This window comes from Centruroides vittatus, unplaced genomic scaffold (genome assembly GCF_030686945.1).
Source record: "Centruroides vittatus isolate TY-2023 unplaced genomic scaffold, ASM3068694v2 contig_93, whole genome shotgun sequence".
NCBI classification, from domain to species: Eukaryota; Metazoa; Arthropoda; class Arachnida; order Scorpiones; family Buthidae; genus Centruroides; species Centruroides vittatus.
Window position 1 is genome coordinate 808,099 of NW_027122616.1, and position 14,164 is coordinate 822,262.

The following is a 14,164-nucleotide window of genomic DNA, read 5'->3' on the forward strand; positions in this document are numbered from 1 at the left end:
TAGTGTAATTTGAAAATTGCGTCACCTACAATGAATTTCTAATATCACATGCCGTCGAGATTACCGGAAACGCGGCCATTGGGGTTCCCTAGGTAAACTTTAACCTTTAAATTTAATAAATCTCTATTATGTTTTTACACGAAATATAATGTGTTAAATTTTATGTAGATTTAATAGTTAACAGTATTTTATTCTTATCCAAGCATTAAATTTGTATTAATTATTTTTTGATATAATAATGATAATTTATATTAAAATTTAGAATTTTGAAATATTTCCCTGAATGGGTAGTAAATCCAATGTACTGGTTTTCCCCAATTTTTTTCATGAGTAAAATGGGAAAAAATTTCAAGAGGGACATTGAAATAATTCATCGTTTCAACGAAAAGGTAAACTCAATTGTGAATGGTGATTTGATTTAAGTAATTAATAAATTAATTTAATGCGTAGGTCTTCAAGAGAAAAAAAGAAAATTACGTGAAGAAAATGCAAGAGCAACATTCCTTAGAAAAAGATGCACGACATGAACAGGAACCAAAGACAAAACAGCGTCTTATCGATTCACTGTTGGATCTTCATGTCAAACAAGGTTTAATGTCGGAAGAAGACGTCATCAAAGATATGGGAGGCGCAATTTTAGCGGTAGGCATAATTTACTGAAAGTCTACTCGGAAATAATTATATAATCGTGCACGCATGTATTTCGACGATATTATTTTTATTATTCTGAAGTAATGTTTTTGAAAACAACGAATTGAAATATAAGTAATTTTACAAACAGTTAACTCGGCGACAAAAATTATAATTAAAGTATTACGTAAAACCTGTTTCAAGAGTAATTATAATTACTTTTTTGTAATTATAAATTATATTTAAGTTAAGGTGTTTGTGAAATCATCACATTTCATCTATAATTAATTATCATAGGAAATAATATTTGTAATTTCGGACTGACTTATAATTATTTAACATGTAAAAATTTGTAGTTTTAAAATCTAAATTTTATCCTTTTATATTTTTATTATGTGAAATATCATAAAAAGAAATTTTCAATATAAAACAAAAGGTTTATTAATTACAGTATATTTTCTCTATTTATATACTTGCAGAAAATATATAATTTTAACAAATTAAAAATCTCTATCTACCATCGATTTTTAAACATTGAGAAGCAGATTATTATGTACAATTAAGGCAGGACATCGAAGTGAAAAATGATAGTCGTACCTTACTTTTTCGACATCATATCTGGTCCATATCGAATGTGGTTTTTGCTATTGATTATGTAAAGTAGTACTCTGTAAATTTGTAAATCAGTTCTGTGTGGGATTATCTGTTATCAAATTATTTTTTAGAGTATTAATTAAATTCCTCTTATAAACTCGATTGAACCATACTCGAAGCAAGTAATATCTGAGACGATGACCGAAAAATTTTATAATCCGAAATACTTCAAGTCCATAATTACCAAATAACCAAAACACTTTCGTCAATCCGAGGCTAGTATTGATTTTTGACATTGATAATAGTCTACTTTTATTTTGGTATAAGTAACTTTTTGAAGCGAAAATATAGAACTTGTAAGTCGGGATGTTTTCTGTCATTGTGTAACTTTGTATCCTGTTCCGAAGCTTAAAACTTGTTTTTTAAATTTACTCTGGTTCATGCGTAGCAATAACTTGCTGCAAGGCATGTGGTTGTATATTGCAAAGTGGTATGACATCAATATGAAAGAAGCGCGGTATTTATGCATGCCATATGCTAATTTTACAAGTTTATTATACAGTATTTATTTTACTGCAAATTTAAATTATATAGAAAGCAATTTTACATTTTTTTTCAACGTATTTTAATATCAGGGTTACGATACAACCGCCCATGCTATGTCATGGACTCTTTATTTCCTGGGAAGATTCCACGAAATACAAGAAAAACTGTATCTGGAATTGCAAGAAATTTTCGAAAATGATATGAATAGGGATATTACTATCGATGACCTGACGAAAATGACGTACTTAGAATGCGTATTTAAGGTAACTTTTTAATTTATTTAAATGCACTTAAAGATTAGTTTTATATATTACAATTTTCAGGAGTCGATGAGAATCTATCCTCCTATTCCTTTTATTGCAAGAAAAAATCCTTCGGAAATGAAAATAGGTAAATTTTTGATATCTTGAAATTTGTGTATAAATAATAATATTTTATATTTGTGGGTAGCCAGGAGGTAGGACGAAGTCGTACTTCCCTATGTTGGCAAACAGGCCAGTGAGACCTGCCCACTTGTGAACGGATGGCTGGTTACATTCTATGGTCTCGAGGGGTCGAGATTTTTTTTGTCAGGTCGAGTGGAGGAATTAAGAGGGGTCGTCGATAAGGTGTAGGCGATATACAAGTAAAGGATGACACCATTTATCAATTGAACAACGAATTATTTAAAATAACTCACTTAACACTTAAAAATTCTAAGTGTTTTTTTCTCTTTTGGTTCTCTAAGTTCTAATACAAAAAGGAGGGGGTTCCGAGAGAGAGTTTACATTAACTGTTCCATACCTAGTTAATATTTTTTCGGCGAACAACAAGGAAATTCGGCAGACAGAGGTCAAAATAGTTCTTCCCAGTTCGAGCACAAAAGTTATATTCCAATCAACTACTAAAAACAAAATATTATTTTCAAACAAAATACTACTTTCGACTTCGAGATCCTCGAAGTCGGAAGTAGGTCGAGTATTGTTTTACTTGCTTTTAACTGAAAATAAGAATTTGTTTTTAGTAGTTCTTTGAATGTGCCGATTCCATTTGTTTTAATTATTGAAGTTTTATTCCTAATTCGCTGAGACTCGAATTCGCCAGCTGTCAATGAGTGACTCTCCAGAAAAGGAGGGGGAGATACGGGCCTTTATAGCTTCGCGGTGGGAAAATACATCATGTGATTGATTGTTTTGGAAGTAAAGGTGAATAGAGTAAATGTGGAGGTTAAAGTTGTTCCCGGGACCAAAACAAAATGACGAACTTGAACATTAATTGTAAACTTTAAGTCTTGCAGTATGAGAATGAGTGCCTGGATAGGTGAATGTTTACATTCAGAAAGAAGAGTTATAAAAATTTCCACGATGTTGTTTCCCTTTTTGTTTCGAATTCGTTCGCTTTTAAGAAGGAAAATAATTAAGAATAATTGACAAAAACTTCGGATCTCACATATTTATTATTCACATGAAGCATTAAATCGTTGTTATTGAAATAGGTAATTACGAGTTGCCTGCACCTTCGACTCTTGTCATAAATATCTATGGTATCCATCATAACCCTTGTGTTTACGAAAATCCCGAACTGTTCGATCCGGACCGTTTCCTACCTGAAAACTATAAACATCTTCATCCTTATGCGTTTCTGCCATTTTCTGCCGGTCCGCGAAATTGTCTCGGTAAGTGATTAGTGAATAAATACAAAAACAAGAGAATTATTTCATTAAAATGATTTATTTACAGGAGGTAAACTTGCCATGATTAAAATGAAAACGGTTTTGGCAAATGTTCTCCGAAATTTTAAAGTTTACTCTTTGGATCCTTCAAGATAAGATCGTTACCTCTGAGGAAGTTGTTTTAACTCCAATATCAGGTATAAGAATGTTTGTAGAAAACAGATGAATGCTGTAAGATGCGAAAAATAACATGAACGTTGGAGTAATTTTTATTACAAATATGTATCAATATAAACATAGGCCTTTAACATATAATCTAGACAAGTGCATTTATAAACTGTATTACCTGTATTATTATTGTAACCTGTTATTGAACTTTACTCATAAATTGTAATTCATATTTTTATAGATAAAAACGATAAGAATAAAATGTATTATGATTATTGTTATTAAATCTTCTTTACAATAATACTATTTTTGCTGTTTATTGCATTTCGTTTATTTATCACATTAATCATTTCTCACATTTAATTATATGTAAATTAAACTGTTGTTAACGATCGGTTGTTCGTATTTTCTTGTATTGTATGAAATGGGCAGAACATAGATGATTCAGTTAATAATGTATTTGTTACAAAATATTTGCATTTCATTTAGTATTTTTCTGATATGCTATAGTTAATAGATAGATCCAGGCTGCACTGAAAGGCATAGCCTGAGAAGAAAAGGAAAAAAGGAGGTAAGGAGGAGAGGGAAAAAAATGGAAGGAGGAGAAGACAGGGAAGAGAAAGAGGAGAAGATGGAGAAGAGAAAGAGGAAGGATGAAGATTATATGTGCGAAATTGCCAGTCGTTAATTGCTAGACATAAAAACAAAATATATAAAGAGTTCTGTCCACAGGAAAAGCATAATAATTGGTGAAAGAGTGTACATGAGATTGCGCATCGAAAAAATTATACAGAAGATAACGAACCGCTCAGCGTGGTTTTACACATCTAAACGGAAAAAGGAAGAACAGCGTGTTGGGTTCACTACGAACGATAAAATTAACAGACCCAAGATAGTCTGTATTGGTAGAGTCCACTTATCGGTGAATAGATCTGCTAGTGATGAGTCTTGCCACATAGTTTGCAAAGGCTTTGTAGTAGAGATTATTTTTGATGAGGAGGCTCGGGCTACAAGGCAAAGTATTGTTGTTTATTTAGGATGGTGGATATGAGTTCTAGCCTTTCCTCTTCTTTGTCCTCACAGTGGTAGAGGAGATGCTTGGGGGTTTCATCCTTTGATGAGCAGCTGCTATATTTTCTGTCACCCTTCTTTAAAAATCTGGCATGGTAGTAGTTGAAATTCACATGCACGGTCATGAATTGTGTCAGGTTGAAGTTAGTGTTAAAGTGAGTTAGATTCGGCCTGTTTACCATGGGAATGAGCTGGTGCATCTACCTACTTGTGTCAGAAGTGTCCCTCTCACTTTGCCAGTGCCCTAAAGCTTTATGTTAATTGCTATTAACATAAAGCTTTAGGGCACTGAAAACCCATGATACAGGGATAGAGGAGAAGGAGATGTCAGTAAGCCTTGAAAGGACTACCTTAGCAAGCCGGCTGCCTGTTCATTCCCAGGACAACCAGAGTGGCCCTTCACCCAATAGAAGTTAATATCCTTTGAATGTTGCAGCTTTTGGTGAAGCCCAAGGATGTCATTAATAATTGGGAGAAGTGTGTTCTTGTTTTTAATTTGGTGTACGTCACCCGACTATCTGTGAAGATGTTGATGCACCTGCATTTGATAGTATTCTGGAGAGATTGAGTATATTCCAGAGCTTTCAGAATAGCAAGCAACTCCACTTGTTGTTGGAGCAATTGTCATCTAATTTGTAGTAGGCTTGTTCAAAGATTTTCTCTTCGCTGTCCCCAATAACAAAAAAACACCCGACTCCTTTACCAGATCTAGAGCCATCTGTAAAAATATTGAAGGAGGCAGAAATATGATCAGGGTGGAAGACAACCTTAGCGTGAATGTTAGTAGCAGGGTGTTGTAGATAGTGCTTGAAGATCCTGTCCAAGCTGTTGTTGGCTATGTGAGAATCTGATATAAAGTTGACTAAATGATTTAGTTACTTAAAGTAATATTCCAATTCCATACCCCCTGGGAAAAAAGGGGCAAACAAAAGGTCACCAACAAAGAGAGGACAAACCCAGACAAAACCCACACACATCCTATTTCCCGAGATTTCTTGATAGATAAAACAGTTTGAATATCAACAATTATTACTAAGGTTGCACTACATACCCTGACCTTAGTCACCCCCCAGGAATTAATCTAGGTTGTTTGATAGCTGTTATCAATGTTATGAGGCAGAATGAGTAAAAATACTGGATAGAAAGAGGCAATATATTTGATGAGACGTTCAATCTCTGACAATTAATATAAACAAACTGCGGACACAGATCGAACCTAGATTGGGTTACATCATCTGATGCATTAGTCAGCTCCACCAAAATGGGTATAGAAAGGGGGCGCACCCGCCCCTCCCGGCGATCGTTTAAAGGAAGCTTCCACGCCGGTGACACTGGTCCGGACCCTCTGCTTGACACCTCCAAGGACCTCTCGTAGCTTGGTATTATCGAGATAATCACATAAAGACTGATGTAAACCTCTTTCTCGGTAGAATAGTTATAAGTTAGTAGAGTAGTTATAATCTTAACTATCGAAATGGTACCTGAGACGGTATTTGAACAAGAGTGCGTTAATTAAGCTGCGAGCTTGACCCCACTTATTGGCTTCCTTGTCAGGAGATGGCTGTAGGTGGGCAATTAGAGTAGTTGGGAGGAGGGTTGGTGAGGTCAGGATAAGGTGTTGATCACACTCAAGGATGACATTAACTGATCATAAAATAACATATTTAATAAAGAAATAAAATGATACAAGAGACTCAAAAATAGAAGATATACGGAATAAACAATTAATAATTCTATTAGCACGACATTAACTCCTTGGTTCTCACAGCTATAATGTTAGCCAGGTCCTTAATCTTAGAAGGGAGGATGGTATGAGGATATATTATTTTAAGGTTGGAGGAAATTTTTTCGTCCCTATTAATGTTGAGTAGATAGAATTTTTGAGATTTTCATTTTGACCAGTAGATTGATTGGAGAAAGCCCAGTGATGACAAGAAGGGCATTCGTTGACGTCTGGTACCCGTTGGATATAGGTATGCCTGCCAATCTCTGATCAGAGCGAACTTTCCTTCTGATGTTGGACCCTCTTAGCCACCCCGCCGCAGATCTAGCACTCATATGTGAGGGCTGGGACCATAGCACTTAAGAAAATGGGTTTAGAGGCCCAGGAGTCAAGCCCCAAGTATTTATGGAAATGGATCCGAGGGAGTACCCTGCATTAGTTATCCTGTCACAAATCTCCTTAATATACATGATCCAGTTGAGTTCGTTGTCTGTGTTAATGCCAAGGTAATGAATATGGTCATTGATCTTAATCCTGTTCCTGTCAATGGTCAAAGACAGTTTTCTGGCCAGGGGATTAGACATAAGAAAAATATTGCCAGTGGACTTTTTGCATTTAACACTAGCTTGTTCTCGTTGGCCCAGATAGTGGTGAGCTGTAGGACGTTGTTCATTTCTCTTTGGAGGAGCTCTTGGTTGGCATGAAACAAGATGACAGTGTCATCTGCATAGGCCTGAATAAGCAGGTCCAGGGAGGTAGGGGCATGCTTAACAATATCAAATATGCTGTTATGCAGTATGTTCCAGACAGTGGCATAGTGTGTGTGTCAGCCGCCCGGAGTGGAAGAAAATTTTGCCGCCCCTTATTTAGGTATTTTTACAAGATATTATTATTTATTGTGAAATTTTGCCATCCCCTAAAAGTGCCGCCCGGGGCGGGCCGCCCCTGCCGCCCCCATTACGCTATGCCACTGGTTCCAGAGAAAGGGTCCAGCCTTTGACCTGAGGGGCATCTTCTGTTAATTTCCTGGCTGTGCATAACCCGGCCATTGTAGATATTGCTAGCTTGCCTCTCAGACAAGTAGTTGCTATGAAGATTATACAAATTTTTCGGGCAGCCAGAATCAAGGAGGAGATAGAATCCCCAACCACCAGGCATAATCAAAAGCACCCTTAATGTCCAGGGAAACCAGAAAGGTGTGTCAGTTAGTTTTCTTGGCTTTCTTAATATATGCCACAAGATTGGCAAGGGCATGCCCTTGCAAATTTTGTGGCATGTGCCAATCATGCTCTTGTAATGCTCTGAGTGTAATTGCTCAGTCTTTCGCTACAAGTGTAAGCAGAAATCTTAGCTTTTATTTACAAACGAAGTCAAAGCAACCTTTCTGTCCCAAAACCTGGCTGCAGTCATTAATAAGTGATGAACTGATAATATTAGAAGTGTTTAATACAAACCCTGCAGGAACAAAAGGGGCCAAATTAGGAAAATACTGGATTACAAGAGGATCTTTCAATTTCGAAAATTTAGGAAGTTAAAGAGAATTTGATTAATACAGTCATTGTTCTGCACTTCGTATCAGTGCAAGCTGCTGTAAGTATCTGACTCCAAATCTAAAATTTTTAATATTAATGATAAGAATATACTGTGCTACGTTTGATACGAACATCTGTTAAAACATGAATTAACATGTCATTGAAAAAAACTGACATCTATAACAATATGTCCGCACACTGTATGAAGGTTATCATGGAAAATGCAGCATGCCACGTGTACAAACAGATTTCGATTGCCAGAAAACTAGAAATATAATCCGATAATTTCGAATTTCCAGTTTACAGGGAACTCATTTATTGCGAGTGGGTGGATTCTTTAACATTGACTGTGTTATATTACCTAGATTTATTATAATATTATTCAAAATGAATTCCTTTTCTATGCACTAAATACTATTCCAGCTAGAGTGATAACCCTGTATTATAATAAAATTAAAGTTTGTTTAAACCATTCCATTCGGGAAATCTTTAACATTATGTAAATAGGTGAAATTCGTTATGCAATGCATTTTTGCATTTTTTGGGAAATTTTTTAAATCGCGATATTTCGCTTGAAAATCGCGCTATGTTTAATCTGTTTTTTTGTGTTTGATTAAAAACATATTACAGTTTACGATCGTTTAATTTATAGTTTAATACAAATTTAAAATACAGTAGAGCGTCGATAAGTGGAACGTCGGTAAGTGGAATGGCCGGAAAGTGGAACGATATTCAGTCGGACTGTGTCGTGCTGAATCGAATGTTTTTGATACTAAATTTACTTCTAAAGTATAATTTTCATGTTTTTTATATTCTTTAATAGATTTATTTTGTTTGTACAAAATGCAGAAATAATTTTTAACGATACGATAGCCTCGATGATTATAATAAAAATTTTCGTTAGGCTTAAAATCGACGAAAATTCAACACGAAGCGACACGCAACGGAGAAAAATTCAACAGGAAGCGATACGCAACGGAGAAAAATTTGAACATCAGACAGGTTAATGTATTTTTTCGTACAAAGTCGGAAACTGGAACAAATCATTAACTGGAAGGACCCCAGTCCCCAATTGGTTTCACTTTTCGACACTCTACTGTAATATTAAAATTTGAAGTTTACGAACAAAAGAAAAAAAAATTAATTTACAGAGACTCGCTGATCTTTGTACAGTACATCCATTAAATAGAAACATCTGTCTTATTTTAAATAAAACAAAATGCAGCTCCCTAGCTAGAACGGGGGAGAAGTTATTGCCATTATTTACACTATGTCTCTAATTTCTTAGTGGGGAGAAGAGTCGATTCTTATCGTAAAGCGATACATTAAACTTTATCATCACATATTTCTGCTTGAAATAGTGAATATGTGAAACTTTTTAAAATATTCTTTGAATGCTTTGTAAAATAATACCCTAAAATAAGTGATTAGTTAATTTTTTCTTGCAATTACGCAATATCCGGAAGTAATGAGTTTCCTGGTAAATTTTTCAGCTAGACTCTTTTGATTAGAAATGTTCTTGTCTCAGTAAAGTCAAATAACATGAAAACTTGTAGAATTACGGCTTTAAAATGAAGAATATAGCTGTTTTTTAACGTTTGTTTACATTCTGACTTTAATCACATAGTTGCTTCTTCGCCTGAATATCCTGACCAGATAGTTCTGAGAAACCTCTTATTTGTTGAAGTTGATTCAGTCATAATATAAATCATCAATTAGAGCGTAATAGACGTAGAAACAAAAATTTTAAAGCCAATTAACAGCAAGATCTTCCATAGACTTACTATAGGGAGGTCGAGTTTCCCGGCAATATTTATTGCTAGATAGTTTTAAAAGCATATTTACTTGCCTAAATATTGTCAAATAAGCTAATTTAATGTCTAAGAGCATTAAATTAGTTAATTAGAGCTAAAAACCGATTTAAAAAGCGAATTTTTTGCGATTGTTTACATTTTACTTGGAAGGTTAAAAGCAAGGCTTTTCACGGCAATTTTTTCCTTTCACAAGTCTGTAATTAGTTAAAGTAACGTCAACAAAGACAGAAGATACCCAATAAAGCCTTAGAAAAAGTTTCCCTTTGATTGTTTTCAGCCAACTGTATAGTTAATTGCAAAGATTTACTGTAGAATAGTAGGGAATGTATTTACGGAAATATTTATGGCCCAGGGGTGGTAACAAAACACTTATTGGCTTAAACAAAGTTAGTCAACAAGAGCGAATCAAAGCTAAGATCGCTGGAAAACTTGAATATGACACAAATTATTTGAATTTTTTAATTTACACCGAACGGTGTATTTCGCATTACCGATTAACGAAAAAGTTACGTGATATATACCGATCAGTAGCTAACTGCATGGAAAAGGTTTTAATATAACTAAGAATTTTTTTGTAAAAATTGATTGTTAAATAGCGCTTCCTTTCATTCAAATACAAGGAAACACATAGTATTAAGTAAAATAATTTTTAAATGAATTAACTTTTTCCTCTTTTCTATTTTCAGATATATAATGCATTATGTACGGTAATCAATATGATAATAAAGGCTCCATAAATTTGATTGGGAACAACGTCAACGTGCATTCCTGTCACTTCTTCAATTACACTTGTCAATACTACTGGCCACAGTGTTGACCACCACTGAAAGCAATGTCTTTTTGTGTAAATTTCTACTGTAAATTTGGAAAATACATGATTCTAAGCACCCTCGGTTATTCGACTTCATACACCAGTATTAGTTATACAATATTGTACAGTAAGTTTCAAAATATAAAAGAGATAGAAAGTAGAAAAATACAAGCCTAAGTATAATAAATTTGTATTTGTAAATATTACTTTAATTCAGTATATTAATAACATTAATTTTTCTGTTTCAATACTTTATTAAATCGTTTTTACAAAGAATGTCTTTTCTCAAAATATATAACGGCATTTTCTTCTGATTATTTTGTTCAGTTTTAGAAAAATTTCAATGAGTAAACTAATAACACAAAAAGTGTTCGCGACGTAAAGTTGTTGTTGATATTACAATTTGGCGAATATCGCTTATGGTCAGGAGAAATACATTAAAATTCCCACCGAATGGCAAATATATATTTTGTTAATCATACCACCAGCGCCGGATTAAGCCTCTAGCGGGCCCTAGACAAAGTTTAAATTGGGGCCCCATTTAAACAAGTTGCTTCTAAACAAATCTTATTTAACCTCTTGGGATACCGAGTGTCGTAGATGACACACAATTTTCCTTTCAAAGAATGAGAAGCAGCTTTTCTTTTTTGCTTGTTAAACAATTATGTTAGTTATTCCTTTCATCACTAGAGTTTAGTGAAGCTTATTAGACCACATGCATCCCACTGTGATAGAGATGAAGGAAAATATAAGTGATTGTCTGAGCACATGTTTTTGGAAGTGATCACAAGTATGACTGTTTCATGTAAGTATTCATTTTTCTCTATTACTATTGATTATAATTTTACAATTTAAACGTGTTTTTGTTCAGGAGACTTCTAAGATTATATAAGAGTATTTTTAAAAAACTGTATTAATAACAATATTTCATAAGATGAGCTAACTTTTGAATGTGTCGTATATGACACGTTGGTTCTTAGTGTTACAATAATTACATTACAGCCTATGAACTGTTTTCATATTGGCAAGTTATTTACTTTTATAGTTATTTTGTCATTTAGTCAGCAATATGTATTCTATTATTTATTTTCATTTTTTATTAAATTAATTTATTAATAAAAATGATTATTTATTATTTAATTAATAAATTAATTTCTGTGATTTGTTTTTGTATAGTTATTTATCTGGTCTGCAGGATTTTGTTTGTTAAGAATTTATAAATTATTAATATCATAAATCATATGTTAAAACTAAATCATTGATATTTATTATAAATTTTTCAGTGTCAACAGATGAAATAAGGAAGGAACATGATAGGACACTTGATATTGATAGAAATTTGTGTGGACTGGAATGCTGATCCAGTGATGAAGACAGTGATCAAACATTTAAACCAGTCAGAACATTTATCAACCAAACTGTCCTGAAGAATGTAAGTCATTAGATGATACATTTGACGATGATGAAAATGATGCTTCAGCTATGTAAATAGAGGAAGATTTCTTGACATCAGTGCAGTAACAGACTTCACCATGGCGCCATACAAATAGATTTAAGCCCTTGCTACCAGCTGCTGCATTTCAGGAAGAACCCTGAAAGGGTAAGGAGTGTGAGTCTAAAGAATATTTCTTGAATTATATTCCTGAGAATCTCTTTGATGTCATTGCTTGATGATGACATGCACAAATCAAATATCACTGATTCACCTGGAAAAACTTTTGAACTTTACTACTGATGAAATGAAAACAATTTTTGGATAGCCTGCAGAAGAGATAGCAGAGCAATAAAAAAAGAGGAAGAAAAACACACTTCAATATTTAAAATTTAAAGTAAAAGTGTCAAAATGGCTATTACATTCAGATAGTACAGAAAATAAAAAAATGAACAGTGAAGATGACAAAGAAAAGGAAAATAATAAAAAATACTCCAACTCTACATCCCAGAAAAATACAATGCAAAAGTGGAGCAAAACACATACCAGAAATCATTGCAAATGGCAAAAATCACTGCTGCCAAATGCACTGATATAAAAGTGTATGAGCTACAGTGTACTGTATCAAATGCAAAATCCATCTGTGCCTTGTGACAAATAAAAATTGCTTCAAAGCATGTCATATGTAAATATAAAATGTCAATTATTGTACAAAAACAGTCAAATAAACCATTTTTACATGAACAGGACAGTTTGCATTTTGTACAGGTAGACCCATTGTGTCATATATGACACATACCATTTTTTAATGACCGAAAACAAAAAAATTAAAAAAAATGATAATTTACTAACAAGTGACACCCAAAGGTCAATAATATAACAAAACTTCAATTAAAAAACAGTTTTTTCTAGTAGTGGATCTCAAGAGGATAATGTGACATTAGCGTAGCTAGCATGGGTTACACCCGGTGCGGATATCGTGGTGTCACCCCAAGTCACACTGTAGTGTCACCCTTTCTAACTCTTTTATAAAACACTATTCAATTGTAATATCTTCGCACTCGAGCAACTTGAACGCTATATCGAATATGCGATGTCGCGACGTATAAGTTTAGATTTAGAAAATAAATCATAACCATATATCAGGAAGATTTCTAGATGGTGCGAGAGATCTCGTGACGTACATTACTTCTGACGCACGGGTGGCTGTTGACCATTTTTTTTCTTTTTTTAGGTAATGGCTAGTCGGGCCGAGCTTAGTAGGAATTCTTAGATACAGCCATTTCTGTCCTATCCAATTTCTTATATAATTTTAACTCGTTTTGAAACAGAGAAATCTTCTGCACTGAAACCGGGCCCCTCCGAATTACGGCCCTAGACATTTGTCTACTTTGCCTGTTCGATAATCCGGCCCTGTATATTACCGATATTCTGTATTCTATCCCAAATTAGAACAATACATTTTATGTTAAGATTGTTTCTATTTCTACACAAATAAAGCAATAGAGTCAACACATTTAATGCTTCGTATTTCATTGTAATTTAGAAACAATCTTGGTCAAGCCGATGTGATAGCACACTCCACAAAAGCGAAGCAAATATTAATTTTATTTAAAATCGATGACAAAACACCCAGATTTTATGCCATTAAGTCAAATATTTCTATTAAGTAAAAGGCATCTACAATCCAGATTTCGGCAATTTAATTATTTAGATATAACTTAATAAATTTACCTTTTTAGCATACAAAAAACCTTGCAATGTTAATAAAATAATGAACTATAATTTACATAATCCTTAAAACATAAAAAAGAACACCTATATTATGGAATTAAAAAAAAGTATATATATACAAGAATATCAAATACTAAAAATATAAATTGAATTAGAAAAGTTGAAAACTAAGTTTATACTTAATGATTACCCTAAATTAAAAGTTTAAAAAATGGCATAAACAATATTAGATGAATAATTATAATACTAAATACAGACAAGATAAAAAAAACATAGAACTTTTCCTTATATTGAAAATATTTCCGAAAATTGCAATAACATAAAAAGGATAATATCAGTTTCGCTTTATCTTTCACCAATAAAATATCAAAAAATATATATAAATACATTAACAACACGATAGTAATAAAATAAAAACAGACAACCTTAAAAAAGTTGAAACGGTTTATAAAATAGAA

General features: G+C 33.3%; 1 protein-coding gene across 1 annotated transcript in view; it reads left to right on the forward strand.

The window, feature by feature from the left end:
- Positions 1-335: 335 nt before the first annotated feature.
- LOC136984811 (cytochrome P450 4C1-like) overlaps positions 336-14,164 on the forward strand; it is a 46,339-nt gene continuing 32,510 nt past the window's right edge. Inside the window, exons 1-6 of the mRNA XM_067281955.1 lie at positions 336-389; positions 451-642; positions 1,860-2,033; positions 2,094-2,160; positions 3,245-3,424; positions 3,489-3,491. Coding sequence (XP_067138056.1) covers positions 336-389; positions 451-642; positions 1,860-2,033; positions 2,094-2,160; positions 3,245-3,424; positions 3,489-3,491 — 670 coding nt within the window. The remainder of the gene's footprint in view (positions 390-450; positions 643-1,859; positions 2,034-2,093; positions 2,161-3,244; positions 3,425-3,488; positions 3,492-14,164) is intronic.